Consider the following 17,732-nt stretch of genomic DNA (forward strand, 5'->3'; position numbering starts at 1 on the left):
AGCATGGTTTTTGAGGACCGGATGGTTATAGACATTGTGACATTTGGGCAGTACAATGGTCGGGGCAACAGCGTACATTACAAATGCAGATCTAGAGCCACTTAGTGAGCACTGAGGATATCGAGGGTTACCGTGGACCTAAGGGTGGATTCCACGTAGAATATCGATACCGATACCTAGGCAGCATAAACTCTCTCTTATTAAAATTTATTTTGTATATATATATATATATATATATATATATATATATATATATATATATATATATATATATATATATATATATATATATATCACCAAGTCGAGTTCTTCGCAAGCTGAAAAGTTATTATTATTGTAATCGGCATGTTTAAGATACATTCTCTTGAGTAGGATAAACTATACAACGGCACACATTTTCCACGATACTTGGAGTCCACAAGTACGCGGAGATTCCTCCGACACTTAACTCCGCTTTGAGTAAATATCATTATTTGCTTATACTGATGCTACATTTGTATGTTGATAACACAAACCAGAATGGCTGGTGTGACGTCATATATTAAAGTTCAATGGCAGCGTCCATTATAGCGGCGAGAAACTTAAATTAGCGATCGATTTTCTTCATTTATTCACTGTTCCGGGGGTTTTAATGAAATACAATTTACAGTTAAAGTAGTTTTATTTAAGAACATATTTTCATTTTCCTTCCCCTTTAAAGACTTCAGTTTCATCTTCTTCCTAGCAGTTAATAGATTAGCTGATATATATACCGACTCTACTAAACAGTTTTCAATCGTAACATTTTTGTCTGAAGGCCAAGTACGGTTAATCATTCTAAATACATGCGTGCATGTAAATTGGTATAAATTATTACTAACAGAATGGACACGTTATATTATAAAATAATAGATTGAAGGATAACTTTCATTATAACTACCTTTAAGAACTTTTAAGCGGCCTTTAAGCAGCATTTATAACATAAAGGTGGCTTAAAGATTGTTAAAGGTACCTTTAAACATCTTAAAGTAACCTTTAAGTATATCTTAAAGATGATCATTCATCCTCTGAGAAATACGATAAAAATTCAATGTTAGGTAAACAAACCTCGAGTATTATATTTGTTTTCAAATAGTACAAAAGAAGGAATTACAATTTATCAATATTTCTTTGACAAAATGACGCGTGGTAAACAGGATAATATGATAAAATTTGTTCTTAAATAGCATCATCAACAAAAAAAGTTACATTTGATTGTAACTTATACCAATAAAACACATATGTAAACAATAACAAGGCTCGGGCTTTGTTTACAAAACACAGATTTTTAAACTCTGTGTCTTGCTTCTAACGCGATATTTCATCTTTAAACTTTGACGAGGCATTAAAAATATATATCAATATTAACCATTCTAAACATTAAAATCGAAAAATGAAATTTGAAACTAACGTTAATCAATTGCTAAATATTTATGAAAAATTACCCATGTCTTCTTCAGTCACTGTATTATGTTGATTATACAAGTTTTCCAACAATGGAACCGCTGCATTAAGGGATAAAGAAATAAAGTTTATTGACATTTAAAAAAAATCTTTTAAGTCATACACAACTGATCACATTTGAAAATGTTCTGGGCAATGTTGAAACTATTAATGATACAACGCCGCTTTATGATTGAAATATCATTAAGCGTTGCAACTGCAAGGCATTATGCTATAAATTATTGCAAAAAAGGTAACATTTGATTGCAACTTAATACCAATAAAGCACATATGTAAACAATAACAAGGATCGAGCTTTGTTTAATAAACACAGAATTTCAAACTCTGTTTCTTGCTTGTAACTCAATACTTCATCTTCAAACTTTGACTAGGCATTAAAAATATCAATATTAACCATTTGAAACATTTAAGACGAAAGATGAAATTTGAAAACTTGAGCTCAAATCATGATTAATTCCCCTTTAACGTTAATTAATTGCTAAATATTTATGAAAACTTACCCATTCCTTCTTCAGCCACTGTATTTTGTCGAATATACGAATTGTCCAACAATGGAACCGCTGAATTAGGGGATAAAGAGATAAAGTTTATTGACATTTAAAAAAAAAATTTTAAGAAAATCTTTTCTTTGATACCTGCATCAATAAAATTTCAGCCGGATCTACTATTTTCGGCTGTTATTCTCAAGTATTTATAGAACAGGAATTTCCAAAATAATCACTGTCAACAAAATGTACAGTTATTATTCTTTGATTGTATGCAAACAAAATAAATAAAATGTTGAAAGTATAACCCTGATATATTAACAAAACACATCAATTGATTCCCAAAACAGAAAAAAAAGGTCTCCTAACGATGTTGTCTGTTTAAATCTGCTTAAGGTTACAGTCAACATTTCCGCCGAGGCTGGCTGCTCCAAGAATCATTAAATACATGTGTTCACTGCCACGGTAACATTGCTGTTCAAGTTTATAACGATTAAGAGTTTTAGATTATCGTAAATTAAAATTCAGAATACTTATAATAGCGTCGTTATAGCTTGTATACCCTCTCGATCCTTAATTCAGCGTGTTCGAATGCAGATATATAACCCCCCCCCCCCCCCATTTAAGTTTAATAAAGAGCTTAAAAAATAACGTGGAAGATAGTTGAAATCGTAAATCAAAGTACTGATAGTACTGAAACGCGCTAACCCAGCTTCTGTTTGTATACTAGTATAAAAGATATATGTATATAACATTCATCTTCTGTATACGCAATATATTTCCTCATCTTTGCGTTGCAGCCCCTGCAATGATGTATGTAAGCCCCGTACAATAAATCCACAATAGCTCGTACTAGCCCGTGCAGTTATGTGCAAAAACTCCTGAAACTGGTTCCCTAACCAGTTTAAATGATGTAAACTTCTGCTCAAAGGGGGCGGTTATTCGTTGCACCGGAAGTAGTAGTCTAACGACAACAAAGCACTGAGCTATGCTTAGCGCTTTAAAACGTGTGTAAAAGGTTATCACCAAAGTGATAGATAAACAGTAAAAAATAGAAATATAAATAAAAATAAGAAATAAAACATATGTAAAAATCGTACTTCAGCAGACCTGCGCTTTATGCCTCTAAATGGAATATATAAACCAAACAATGGCAATATTTTCATTGAAAAATTGCGGAATACGCTCGTTTAGATAACGTCATAAATGTAGATAAACAACTATAGGACATTGATAACAAATATCAAGAATAAAGTGACAGGCATCCTCTGTATAATGATTTAAGAAGATTTGCTATTTAAAATACTTAAAATTGGTTGTAGATATTTGACCACATTAAATATAGTCCATTAAAAAGAAATATGACACCACAACACTACAAGCATACTGTTAAATGTCTAATCTTATAATACTTTTGGCAATTTAGTATATTCTGTATAATTTAACAAGAGAATGTAGTGAACTCATCGAAATTTCAGCATGAAACATTAGGTTTAAAATGATAATTGTGGTGTTATAACATTGCAAATTAACGCATATCATTATATTTACATCAATCGAGTATGATTCCCTCCATTTCTTACGGGAAATTGTAGCTTATTCAAAGCTCTATAGAAACAGCGACTGAAACTGACAGGAAACTGACAGGACTGAAATCGACACGCTCTGTTTATCAATTAATTGAAACCTTTAGCGACCAAAGGAAAATCATGCACTGCACGAAATCATCATGATGATGTCAGACTCCAAGTCTCACAGTAGACGACTTGGATGTTTCTTTTAGGTAACGTACCTATGTACGTGATCCTGTTCCCCTTTAACAAAAAGTTAAAATTTGACAAATGCTGAATAAATAAAATAAGACAATTCGTTTCTTGAACGTGCAATTTTAGTTTTAATGCATTAAACGAGGAAGTTCAATTGAGGGGGGGGGGGGCATCCTCCCCAATTTTTTTTAAATTCAGTACTTTATCTGAAATTTTCATTTGGGTCAGTGGTAAAAATTGTAGTAAAATTTGACCTGAAGATCAAAACTTAGAGATACATGTATGGTGTCCTGAATACCTACTCACTGGTTTAAAAAACTAATTGTTATCATTTTCCACTTAACTGCAACAAAAAGAATTAAGGCCATGAGCATAAATATATCATCCGATTTAGTTTAGATTTAGATTTTCTCCTCCTCAGTTAAATATCCAGCTATGCAGTTTTTTTTTCAATTTTAAAGAATATATTAAGAAAACAATTAAGAAAAAAATCGGACACAGTATCTACGAAAATGAAAAAAAGTATGGTTCAATTTTTTAACATTGTATCATTAAGGGGGCATAGTCACGATTTAGGTCAAAATTTATTTTTAATATTCACAATGCTTTAGTAAGGCATTTTAATTAAGCAACCAAAATTTGAGTGTCATTTATTGAATTATAAGCGAGTTACAGAGCTTACAATTCTTTGCTATGTAAACAAAGCTTTTGTTTACATTTGGAATGTTGAAGTGAAATTTCAAGTTTTAGACCTAAAATAAATGTGTTAACCGTTAGGAACTGTTAATTTATGCTTAAAATGAATAAGAAGATAGACAAATCAGCTTGAAAAAGATATTTTACTGGTAAATTGAACCTATGTACACAAAAACAGGGCACGAGCCTTGTTTACATGACAAAGAACTGTGAGCCCTGTATCTTGCTTACAACTCAATGACTGACTCTCATATTTAATTTGATCATGCATTCTTGAAGCATTGTAAATAATAAAACAAAAATAAAATTTGACCAAAATCGTGACCATGCCCCTTTAATGTGTAAAGCGCAGGATAGCATCTAGTTATGTCCTGCGTGTATATCTAAGATGTAGTCAAAATGATGAATAGTTGCACATTTTCTCACAGCTTTTAAAGAGGTAAAATTTCATTGTGAGCGACGGCTGCGGACGTAGTTTTTCTATTTAAAAAACACTACTGAACGATTGGTGTCTTCTGCTCATTTTTATGAAAAATACAGCAAATGCACTTTTTGAGACGTCGTTAGAAAGATGCTGAGTTTAAGATTTGAGGTAATCTTGTTTAAATAAATGTTACATTTCAATTTGTTGTGAAATTTGAAACAATCGTTTTAAAACAGGAACAATGACTGATACTGTACATACATGTAGTTCTTTATATCACAATTCATGTATGTCATTATCTATGAAACATAAGTACCTTTTTCTGCTTCAGTTACAATAATCGCACTTATTATTTTTTTGACAAGACCATATCCATACACATTTTATAGCTATTAACAATTCTACTGCAAAAAAAAATCTTTTTTTTCATACGAATTTTATTTAACAATATAAATCTGAACACAAGAACTTTAAAAAAATGCTGTACTTTGTTAAAATTTCTGTTTTATTTTAATTTGCCCTCAGAAGAAACGTATTCCCATTTTTTTCTGAAATTAAGCTCCCCCCCCCCCCCCCCCCCCCGAAACCGTCTAACCAAAAAAACTTCCCCTCCTCTTATGAACCGACTTTATCTTCATTTGATAAATCGCTTAAAAGTATGAGTGGTCACTCTATGTACTTGTATATACTACTGTTATTTGCAGCGCTCTACGGGAAAATAAGTGATTTACTATGTGGGGTTGCATGCAACGTACACACTTTCGGGAAGCGCTTTATTCCGTTAAAATTCCTGTAATAGTTTTATTTAAACAATAACATGGTTTCTATATATATATATAGTGATTCATGCGGGATATAAAAGTAGCGATCTGCATAAAAATACATAATCCGCATTAACGGGGTGCAAAAAATTTTCTGCAATGATCTGCAAAAATAATATTTTGCTTTTTGTAATTGAAAAAATATTTAAAAGAAATAATTCATACAATAGTCATTCTGATGAGTTAACCCACCATCTGAAACTCACCGAAACTAAACATCACAATGCTTTACAGAAATACGCGTACAGTATATTCAAATGTTTTTGCCCTATGCGTACAGTATGAAAACTCATTGCTCATGACATTACGAGAAATATTTCTAGTATTATTTGCAATGGCATCAAATGCAAGGTCAGAATTGTCCCTCTATTCAGTTTTCAGTTTTCGACTCATATTTTAATTTTCAGTCGATGTAAATACAGTATTTGGAAATCAAACTTCTGACCAATTACTATAGCATTTGTGAATTTACGATGCATGATATATACAGTGTTTGAGAATTTGATGCCAAACCTTCCTTGGTTGTATCCACTTTATATAGCTTTGGGTTTTCTCTCAATGAATTCAGTTCGTCGTTATTATTCTCTATATCAGTCTCATTTTTCCCCTTTGAGAAATCTGCGAAGACAAAAAAGAACGACAACAAATATCAGTCTATCTTGCATTGCAGAGCCAATTCTTCCAATAAACTGTGTTACTATAGGATTGGTTTGATATACAAATATCTCACTTAATATGTATTTACGAGATACAATTGGATTATTTCGATAATAGTCACCAAATTTCTTATAATCCAGTTATTTGTTTTAATTATTAAATCCTCATTGATCAATACACATCCCGAGTTCATCAAAGTTCATTATTCAATTGAGCCTATAATTAGTTAACAGAAGGGAATGTGAATTCATTAACAATCTTACTTCTTCTTCTACGGCGGATATACAAAATGATGGAGAATGGCACAACCAAAATACTGATAACTGCTCCTAAACTAATCTCGATGAATATGTCGTTTGAATGATCATTCTGTATATGTATATGATTTGTAGTTTCTTCAAGGTATACTATAGTAGAATTGTTTCTCCATTCCCGGTAAGTTTCCTCTGGATAAGATATTGTTGTGCTTTTAAAATAAAAAACGTGTTTATAAAACAAATTGCACTTACACATTTTATTAACAAGGGAGATAAGCTTATTTCCAAAATTATTTCCAAATAACTTCAAAAATGCTACACCGTGTAAATGCAAAGATAGTTACAATTAATAAATCTATGCGTAGGTATGTACAATAAACATCTCAAGGCGAAGGTAGGTACAGCTAAAAACCCTATATGTTCACTTTCAACATGTAAACATATTCAGATTGAAACCTTAGTATTAACAAAATACACAAATATCAAAGCAAATCTATGATAAAAGAGAATTCACCGACCGAGCAATTATCAGCTCTTTTAAACCATTTTACCTTAAAAGTATGCGATTGTTAAAAAAACTTTAAGAATTAATATGCATCTTACCTCTCACAAGATGGCTCAGCAAGGAAACATCCATCTTTAATAGATATACAAGTTGGATCTATAAAAAAAAAATTAATCTATTAAAATATTTTATCCATTTCCGCTTATGTAGGAATGTGTTTTTATGTAATTTATAAATAAATATCAAATTTAAGAATTTTTTTAAAAAATATACCGGTATATTTACAAATTCCATTTAATAAAAAAACTTAAACATCTTAAATTGGTCGTCTTCTAGGTTCAACATGTACCATAACATACAAAATATCCATTTCAATTTGTCAGAATCAATTTATTCTTCAAAATGTTTTAATTTTTTTTTTATTTAATGACTTTATCAAAGTAAACAATTCGTTATGTACAATAGGCATACTCTAAAACCTGGCCTGGCCTGGCTTGGCCCCATTGGCCTGGCCTGGCCTCAAAGTTGGCCTGGCCTCACTTTTGGCCTCAAAATTGGCCTGGCCCCAAATTTTGGCCTGGCCTCAAAAATTGGCCTGGCCTTAAATTTGGCCTCTTCAAAAATTTTTGGCCTCAAATTTATTTTTATATTTTCTTTACATATTTGATGTTTTTATTGATTTTTTATTGATTTATTTTCAATGCACATTAAACATTCCTTTTGATGGCTATAGTTGTCTAAAAGTGATAGTCCATTAAAAATAATAGTTACAATTGAAAATATAGTACTAACAATATATATCTATGACTACAAGTATGTTGAGTCATCAATTCTAACAGATTTTTATTCAGTCTGATTTAAATTCTTAAGAACTTAAGAATGTGATTTTGCCGTGCCATTGTATAACCATGGCATGTTTTTGCAATGTATTTAGATCAAACTGGTCTCAGGATTGGACAATATCTATGTAACTCTTCTTTTACAACGACTTGTTTGAGAAAAAATTAATGGAAGAGGCCAAAATTTGTTTATTCTAACCAACATCAAAAATCACAAAATGTTCTGCTTTGTTCAAATTCTGTTAATGACGATGATTCCCCATAGGAGAACAATTATTTCCTAAATATACAGGCAACACATACATGAAACTCTACTCTATAATCAGGAGGTGATGATTAATGAACATCACCGAGTCAAGCTATCGAAGGATACAATGTTGCAGTCGTTCACAAATGCCATTAATTAAATTAGACATGTGAAATGTTAAACAGCAGGATAGGCAATGAATCTGACCCCAATGTAGCAGATTAGGGACAGAAAAGGTTAATATTGAATTTCTGCTGGGGAGGGAAATTTGGGCTTGATTGGTGTTGACAGGTAATGTAAACAAACAGCAAATTTTAAAGTGCATTACAAAGTGATAACAATTTAATGCTATGTACCAGTTTACAAGTGTTTTGGATATCAATCAGGTCAGTCTCTTAAAATGATGTTTAAATTTTAAATGGGAGATGGTAGTGGCAACTTAATCGCTTTAGTATTGGCAAAATCTATTCCTTATAGTAAGAGCAGTGCTGTACATGCATGTCATAGGTATTTTTTGTGTGTTTAGACATGGATTAAAGTAATTCAACTTGAAAAATCGGTCATCTTGTCATATATATTTTTTCATATGATTATTCCGTAAGAATATTCAATTTCTAAAAGAAATCAATAAAAATTCAATCTATATCTAAGAAATTGAGAAAAAAAGAAATTATAAAATTTGAGGCCAAAATTTTTTGAAGAAGCCAAATTAGAGGCCAGGCCAATTTTTGAGGCCAGGCCAAAATTTGGGGCCAAGCCAATTTTGAGGCCAAAAATGAGGCCAGGCCAACTTTGAGGCCAGGCCAGGCCAATGGGGCCAAGCCAGGCCAGGCCATGTTTTAGAGTATGCCTGTACAATATCATTTGAAAGATTCCTTCTTTTTTTTATCCACTTTAGTTATGTCCTGAAATATATCGATAATGATTGAATATTAATTATTTCATGAATTAATACGTTCATTTAACTATTCCATTAGGACGAGGAATGTGTGCACCCAAGTTTGTTGGTTAAATCATTTTCATTTTGACACTAGATTTCAATTTTGCCTTAATATTAACCATTTTCAACAGCCGTTCAAAGATGAAAAAAGAAGTGTATCTCACAAAGGTGTTTGGTGTCTTAGACAAACTACCTAGGCGGTCCAAAACAAGTAATCAAGTGATTTAGTTCGATTCAAAAAGAATTCATTTTAAAATAAAATTTTAAAAAGTTGTAGTTTAACAAGATTAATTAAACTTTTGCCAACTTGTGAATTGTGTATGGTTATGTAACTGTAATTCATTAAAATGAAAATAAATTGAATTTAATTTTTAATTAGGACTGTCCTTTATAGCCTCTACATATATCTATACATGTAAATGTAATGGAGTCGAATAGTTTATATTGTTCATGTACTTAATAGATATTTATTAGAAAGTGCGTGCCTGAATATAACTTTTATGCATAACGCAATATTACATGTTGAATTGTTTACATCATTGCCTAGCATTTCAAATCTTCTTTGATAATTGCTTTTGATTCAAAAAGAAATGAAAGATCGAATTACGAATCAGTTATTAATAAACTAAATATCTTTGAACTTACAATTATATACTTCAGATGTAAAGTAATTGGAATCAGGACATCCATATCTAAAGTGACTGCAGTTGTATGAATTCACTCTCGAATATCGTTTGTAAAGGTAAAGGCATATGCCTGAAAATATAGGATTGTATAAAATTAAAATTTAGGATTGTATAAAATAATATTATATAATTTATTTACATTAAAATAAGGTGTTGCTTAACTTTCTTTGGCTGGGTTACCTTTTGTAATAAATATCCGAGGATACACGTAACAAAACTCTAACAGCTCTGTGAAGTTTTCGTTAGGTAAACATGTGTATCCATTACTCTGGGTACAGTTGATGATAGAAGATCTCTCGTTCCACTCGGCATGATTCTGGGGACACCTTTCAGTTGAAAATACCGGGAATTCATAACCCTCAAGCTTTCTCTGAAATATATGTCAATTAATTTAGTACATAAAACTAATTATGCACCAAACTATAATATATATATTTGTTATACTTTCATGTTAAATACTGAAATCTGATTGGTTAAGACGCAGTTAATAATATTTACTATTACCCTCAGCGTTAGCAACGCACTTGGCAACGGGTAACATTAAAAAATGTTACATGCGCGAAAATTATGCGCGTACGGTTCGCTGTAGAATTCACGTTATTCCTATATAAAAGCAGTAAAATTTTCTTAAAATTTTTAAAAAAGACATTCAGTATAACAAAATAAATGGTGCCTGTTTGGGAGGATAACAGTTGAAATTGACACCCCTCGAAAACCATTGTCAACCTCCGCTTCGCGTCGGTTGACAATGGTTTTCTCGGGGTGTCAATTTCAACTGTTACCCTCCCAAACAGGCACTATTTATATAATATATATATATATATATATATATATATATATATATATATATATATATATATATATATATAATATCACTAATCGCAAAACGTAGGCGCTTTCATTTCTTCCTCAGACGTTTTACAATACATTTTGTATAATTATATAAAGAACATGGTAAATCGATATATTGGGTCGGCCGCGGGTCTTCCGCTCACGACCTATGGAACCCACTATTCACCGCGCTAACCACTCGGCCATCTAGGGAAGACAAAATTCTTGCTTTCGATGACAAAAGGAACCTAGCGCACCAGTCGCTCACTAAACAGTCGTTTGAGATACAGGCGGAATACAGTTAAACGACAATTTAAGAGGATCATGAAGATGGTGCTTTTTTATATAAAGATGGTGTTTTTTATGTGCTTTTTAAAGTGAAGGTGGTCATTCGGAACTTTATTTTTGAAGACTGAGTTAAACATTTATTATGTCTAAATTTCGAAACTAGAACAAAAATTCTTTACTGCAGTAAAGTTAATTCGTTCCTTGCTTTTTTAGAAAGAAACAAAACAGTGCGATTTGCCGTTTTTATGCTTATGTTACTTTTGGTATAACATAAAAACAGTTCATGATGACAACTGATATCACATGCTGATCACTCTTTTAAAAGAATACTTGTTAAAGTTTGAATCGATCGAAAAAAAATTATCAGATCATATATTGTTTTTAATTGAAATTTTACAAAAATACTCATCTGCAGTTTGTTAATTTGTCAAAGCCATGAAAAAAATGATATGCATTATGAGATAAAGAAAAAATGAAAATATCATTTTTCACTTCAACAACGAAAAATTCTCACAAAAGTCCGGTGTATCTAAAAAAATGTATTAGATGAATAAAAAGCGAGAGTGGTCTCATTTCTGTTCAATCATATTTCAAAAATAACTTTATTGACCCATCATATAATTTACTGATGTGTAGAGCTTTCCTTCTCAAGGAGATCAATGTAGTCTTACAATGACCATTACCATCCAGGCCTCTTAAGGTCAAGATCTATTAAATGATTCCAGAGTGTCTTTTTGGTGCTAGAACCATTATGACGTCATAATTGATTTAAAGAATCCTTTTTCAAAACTTTACGGCTTTAAAGGAATTATGTAGAAAATTAGACAATATTTTGATATTCTATATTCAATCATGGGAAAAGTAATCCCGATACCTATATTCAATTTGACATCGTTTTAAAGAGGAGGTCAGAAGCTTGTTAAATGCCGTTTTTGGAGAGACTGTAGGCATTCTAGATATATTTCATTGGTCAAAAATGGACAAAACTTTGAGTTTGTTAATTTTATCGTTCATATTTCATAGATAATGGTTGTTAAAAACTTGTTTTTTCATTGTTTATACCAAAAATTTAAGCCCCTATGAAACAAAGATATTGTTATGAAGCATCATTAAAAAAAATTATATCCTGAATTTCATAAACCTGTAGGCACCTTTCATTTACTAGATCTTGACCTTAACTGAAATTAAACATCGTTTGACGATTCATTTATTCATAAAATATGATTTTCTTTTTAGATTTTTATGTAACGTTAATTTTCTGATCGTCCCTGTGTTTATATCGAGCCAACACTTGTTTTTTTAAAGACATATATAGGGATAACGTAATATCAATATTTCGCGTAAATACGCTTTATCACCTTTGTCGACTATCTAGACCAATCGAAAGACACGATTGTAGAATTATCAAAATAATAATACATATAATGTCAAATTTTATAAATGAGCGATGGGAACATTGAATCATAATTCTGGGGTTTTATTTAACTTTTCTTTGTTAACCATTACTGATAATTAAAACAACATTTTTATTCTTTTTATCAATACTCAACATAATTAAGGTAGAAATAATTAAAATAGCAGAATTCATTTAATGTTTGCTTGAACAATAGAACAATATTGTTACTTCAAAAGATACTTCAGAAAAGTATGTCTTGTTTTTCTTATTCGGTAATTGAATCCTCTTCCAAATTGAATTCACAACAAAGACAATAACTTAACAACAAAAATGGGGGGGGTTATCCTTAACAAACAAAATGTATAAAGACCACCTACTGAAAGTTAAGGAGGATGACCGGCCATCTTGTACATTTGAGAATAAAAATGTAAACATTTCTTGAACTGGCTTGCAAGACACTGGCCAAAACTGTTGCCAAAAATTATAAAGCAATAAATATGAGGTTTGTTGTTTTGTATGCAAATTATGCATACAAGAACAGAACGATGCCTTTTAAATCCCTTAAAACACCTGTCAAACTGCGCAGTACAGACCTATCTTAAAGATTTAAATACTGTAGACGTATTTTTTTCCACGGGGTCATAATTCCGCGGAATCACAATATCAATTTAATCCGCGGGTAAAAATTTACGCGGATTCTTTGAATGAAAAAAAAATTATTTGAATAATTATTATAGAATTTAGTTCTGAGCGATTTTCATTACCGAGAATTTTTCCAAATTTGGACTTAAATTGTAAGAACAGTAATTATCGGTTGTGCACTGGTCGGTAGTCATTAGTTAGCCGTCAAGATGTTACGACGCTGGCTTAAATCGTCTTGTGAAACACCACATGATGAATATTTACCAATTTATGGGTTCACATGTCGTTTAAATTATGAGTTGATCAGTTTTATCAATTAAAAGTCAGAGCACAAAGGGATCTAAAAATTGCAGTAAAAACACGGGTCTTAGTTTGTAGTTAATTGGGTCATTGAAAGACAGACCCGCTTGGTGCTATTTGTCGTCTGACACGTGCCGTTATCTCGAGCTGAGAGAAAGTTTAAATTTCATGCAAGTAAATTTACAGAAAATTCAAATCTTTAGGAGATTAAATTATTTATTATGTGAATTCTCAATACAAATTTGTTTCAAATTGACAGTTTGCATAGATAAAAACGATATACATTGGGTACACGTATATGCAAGTGTTATATAATGTAGTAACTTCCGATTATCCTTATTCATGTAATGCAATTTCAAAATTTCATTCCAAAATGCACTTTAAGTACACTGTGAAAAAATTCCGCGGAAAATTTGTGCCCGCGTTCATAGCGTAAATTAATACCACGCGGACAAAAGTACGTCTACAGTATCTAAAAAAAAAAATGAATACCGAGAAATTGGAAGAGTACTGTCTTTTGGTTTATATATTTTAAACATAATTTGTACATGAAGATTACCAGATGTTTTTATTTATTCTTAATCAAGCTTTGCTGATAAATAATCAAGAAAAATTCCTTTAAAAAATCCGTAAATCATCTGGATTGTATGGATTTTACAATCTTGCGCATGCGAATTACATTCACGCTAAATTACGGAAGACACTTTAGTTTATGTTTCCATTAGCATGGATAAACTCAGAAACGATATTACACATACGTGTAAATTTTCATTGATAATTTGTCATATATTCTGTTTATCAAAGGAAATACGGGAGATAACTCTGTACATTCCATATGAAATATCCCAAGGGTTCCGAATAATAATATGGTGTGTAAATTTGAAGCGAGTAAAAACATCGGTGAAAAAGTCTTGAATTCTTCATTTGTATGAATTAAATTTTTGAATGAGAGGTATTTACAGCTTCAAAATGGTTTGTTAGAAATAATTTGACTGTTATTTTCAATACAGCTGCATTAATTTTCTCCAGAATCGTTTCGGAGCGATTCTGCAATTTTTTGCAACATTACGGGTATATTATGGGATGCATTTTAACTGTCGTGAAGGCCTGTCCAGAGACACAGTTTGATTATTCTAACTATGCAGTGTGTAGTGAAATTAATAGCATAATTGTAGGCTTAAAGCTTGGTTATATAAATGTCAACAATATGGTGTGTTGATGTATCTGTTTCGTAAATATCCGATATCATATGCAATGTCAACCCGTGTTCGCACGGGTCAAGGTTCTAGTTGTCTTAAATAAAAAATAAACATATACTTTTAAAATAAAATTATATACTCAATGTACTTCCATAGACACAGATAAATATAACTCATGAGATCTAGAATTGGTAGACTTGAGACACATTTTGAAAATAAATTGCCCTATTTTGAGAAACTTACAAGAAAAATAAACAAGTTCTGGCCTTTTTCTCAACAAATGCTTGTAGAGTGAACACTAATGACCTCCTTCCATATTTTTTCAGATTTTAAATGTTGAAATAAAGTTTGTAGCTGCGCTGTTCTAAGTGATTAAATACATTCTTTTGTTCTTGTATAAATAATTCCTCCTTAAGGGGGATGTGCTGTCTTCTTGTACATTTCAAGATAAGAATATTAACATTTCTTGAACTGGCTTGTTTCTGTTCAAAACTGGTTAAAAATATTGTAAAAAGATATGAAAGCAATAAATATGAAGTCCTTCATGTTATTTTGTTTCAAAGGTTTGCATACAAAAACAGGACAATGCCTTTTCAATCACTTAGAATAGCTGTCAAACTGTGCAGCTACAGTCTTATACTGATGATTTAAAAATCTATAAAAAAAAATATGAAGAGGGCTCATTAATTTACTTTCATTTATACTTATAGAACTGAAAAAAAAACCCATTAAAACTATTAAAACCATAGGACAGGTATAGAGATGTATATTAAATTTAACGCGGATTGTTTAATTTTTGAATTGACATTTATTTATATAACGTCGAATAAATGTGCTCAATAGACACATCAGTTCTTAGTATATCTGGATTTGTCTTGTTCTAGAATAAGGTCCCATCCCGACTATACAATTATGGTACCCTATTGTGAAACAAAGTTACAACATAAATGTGCAGGATTCCAACTTTTCCCAATAAGTAGTTGTAGAGAGGACACCAATGAGTCCCTTTTATCTTTTTAAATTTTCAAAATAAGTCTGTACTGCGCAGGTTGACAGCTGTTTTAAGCGATTAAAAAGGCATTTTCCTGAATAAATTGCACACAAAACATCACGTAGAATCTCATATTCATTGCTTTATATCTTTTGGCAACAGTTTTGGTCTGTTTCGCGCAGAAACAAGCCAGGTTAAAAGTGCTAACTTAACATTCTTATCGTTTAATGTACAAGATGGCCGCACATCCACATGTATTAAAACCCCTGTCACACCGGAGCTGCGTCCTCACATCGATCCCGCTGCATCCTTAAATAATGTAAAAGCCAAGGTAAACGCAGTACAGTCTCCTACAGCGCCGTAACAACGCAACGGCATCTTCGTCCGTCGCGGTGGGGTCGCCTTGCACATTTAAGAACGTCATGCGACGGCGCGCACTTTGAACATGCACAAAGTACGCGCCGTGGCTCGGTGTTCTGATAAACACGCCGTAGAAGCGTAGTGATGTCGCCGTGACAGCGCCGTAAGATCTCCAACAGCGCCACGAGAGCTCCGTCGGCGCGCTCAAGGAACGCAGCTAATCGCAGTGTAGACGCAGTGATAAGTCAATTGCGCTTAAGCCCTGTCACACCAACCGCGTCCGCGGCGTGTTCACGGCGTTGTAAAATTCATGGAATCGCCGTAGGATCGCAAGGAAAATTAAGAAAAAATGTACAATTTTATTTGAAAATTTTACAAGTGGAGTCGTCACGGCGTCCTGACGGCGACTGAGGCGTTCTTATGGAGCTCTCACGGCGTGTAACTGCGCTTCCACGGAGTTCTACTTGGCGATTAACTGCGCTCTCGCTGAGTCTCCGCCGCGCGCTCATGGCGTGCTAGGAGATTTTACCGCGCGTCCACGGCGTGCTCTGCGCGCTGACTGCGTGCACAAGACGTTCTTTACTTCTTGGTAGGTTAATATTAATTTGTACAATTGTATGGGAAACAAACAAGAATTTAAAACTAGTAAACAAATGATTAAAAAATTGTTTTCATTTTATGAAAAGGTACATTATAATTGAAACATTGTTACTTCTAAACAAGTTGTGAAGGACTAGGATTAAACTAATAAAAGAAAGATCCTTTATTAGTTGTTTGAAAACATAAAAAATTTGAAAACATCAGAACCAAATGGCATGAATTCCATCTACGTCCATTGATAGGTCTTGGAATATTAGCAAATTCTACTTTTTACATAGACATGGGGGTCACTGCGTTTCTATCGCGCTCTCACTGCGCATCCACAATGTTTGAACAAGTTGTTTTCCATTTGGCTGCGTTCACACAGCGACACCAAAGAGCGCTCTCGTGACGTTTCTTCTGCGTTTATACCGCGCTCCCACGGCGTTTCTACTGCGTTGTCATCGAGACCACGAAAACTCGAAAAATGGCTGTTGTGCAATGGCAAGCGATGTTATAATTATCAAAATGGATGTAGATGACTATGTAAAAAGTAGCATTTGCTAATATTCCAAGACCTATCAATGGACGTAGATGGAATTCATGCCATTTGGTTCTGATGTCTTCACATCTTTTCAATGTTTTCTAACAACTAATAACGGATCTTTTTTGTAGATCTGGCTACTAAGAGTTTAATCCTAGTCCTTCACAAATTGTTAAGAAGTAACTATGTTTCAATTACAATGTACCTTTTCATAAAATCAAAATATTTTTAAATAATTTATTTACTAGTTGTAAATTCTTGTTTGTTTCCCATACAATTGTACAAATCAACATTAACCTACCAAGAAGTAATGAACGTCTTGTGCACGCAGTCAGCGCGCAGAGCACGCCGTGGACGCGCGGTAAAAATTCCTAGCACGTCAAGAGCGCTCGGCGGAGACTCAGCGAGAGTGCAGTTAATCGCCAAGTAGAACTCCGTGGAAACGCAGTTACACGCCGTGGGAGCTCCGTAAGAACGCCTCGGTCGCCGTCATGACGCCGTGACGACTCCACTTGTTAAATTTTCAAATAAAACTGTACTTTTTTCTGAAATTTCCTTGCGATTCTTCGGCGATTCCATGAATTTTACAACGCCGTGAACACGCCGGGGGGACGCAGCTTGGTGTGACAGGGCCTTAACTAACGCTGACAATTGTATTTCAAAATGCTCGTATGCCCGTACCACCGTTGCGAACGCAACCCGATGGTGATTCATGATAGTTCTTAACAGAGGTATATAAGTAATGTAATGCTTTTACTTCTGGATTAAAATCATGTGTTTAACCAATCAGATGCCTC

The 17,732-nt window shown here is 32.8% G+C and overlaps 1 protein-coding gene across 3 annotated transcripts in view; it reads right to left on the minus strand.

The window, feature by feature from the left end:
* LOC128173180 (uncharacterized) overlaps window positions 1–17,732 on the minus strand; it is a 38,221-nt gene that overhangs the window by 9,869 nt on the left and 10,620 nt on the right. For all 3 annotated transcript variants that reach the window (XM_052838895.1, XM_052838893.1, XM_052838894.1), the window contains exons 2-8: window positions 9,986–10,175; window positions 9,765–9,875; window positions 7,192–7,249; window positions 6,595–6,797; window positions 6,188–6,292; window positions 1,983–2,042; window positions 1,464–1,523 (exon numbers count right to left, since the gene is read on the minus strand). In XM_052838895.1, the coding sequence (XP_052694855.1) occupies window positions 1,464–1,523; window positions 1,983–2,042; window positions 6,188–6,292; window positions 6,595–6,797; window positions 7,192–7,249; window positions 9,765–9,875; window positions 9,986–10,175 (787 nt within the window). The remainder of the gene's footprint in view (window positions 1–1,463; window positions 1,524–1,982; window positions 2,043–6,187; window positions 6,293–6,594; window positions 6,798–7,191; window positions 7,250–9,764; window positions 9,876–9,985; window positions 10,176–17,732) is intronic.

This window comes from Crassostrea angulata, chromosome 2 (assembly GCF_025612915.1).
Source record: "Crassostrea angulata isolate pt1a10 chromosome 2, ASM2561291v2, whole genome shotgun sequence".
NCBI classification, from domain to species: domain Eukaryota; kingdom Metazoa; phylum Mollusca; class Bivalvia; order Ostreida; family Ostreidae; genus Magallana; species Magallana angulata.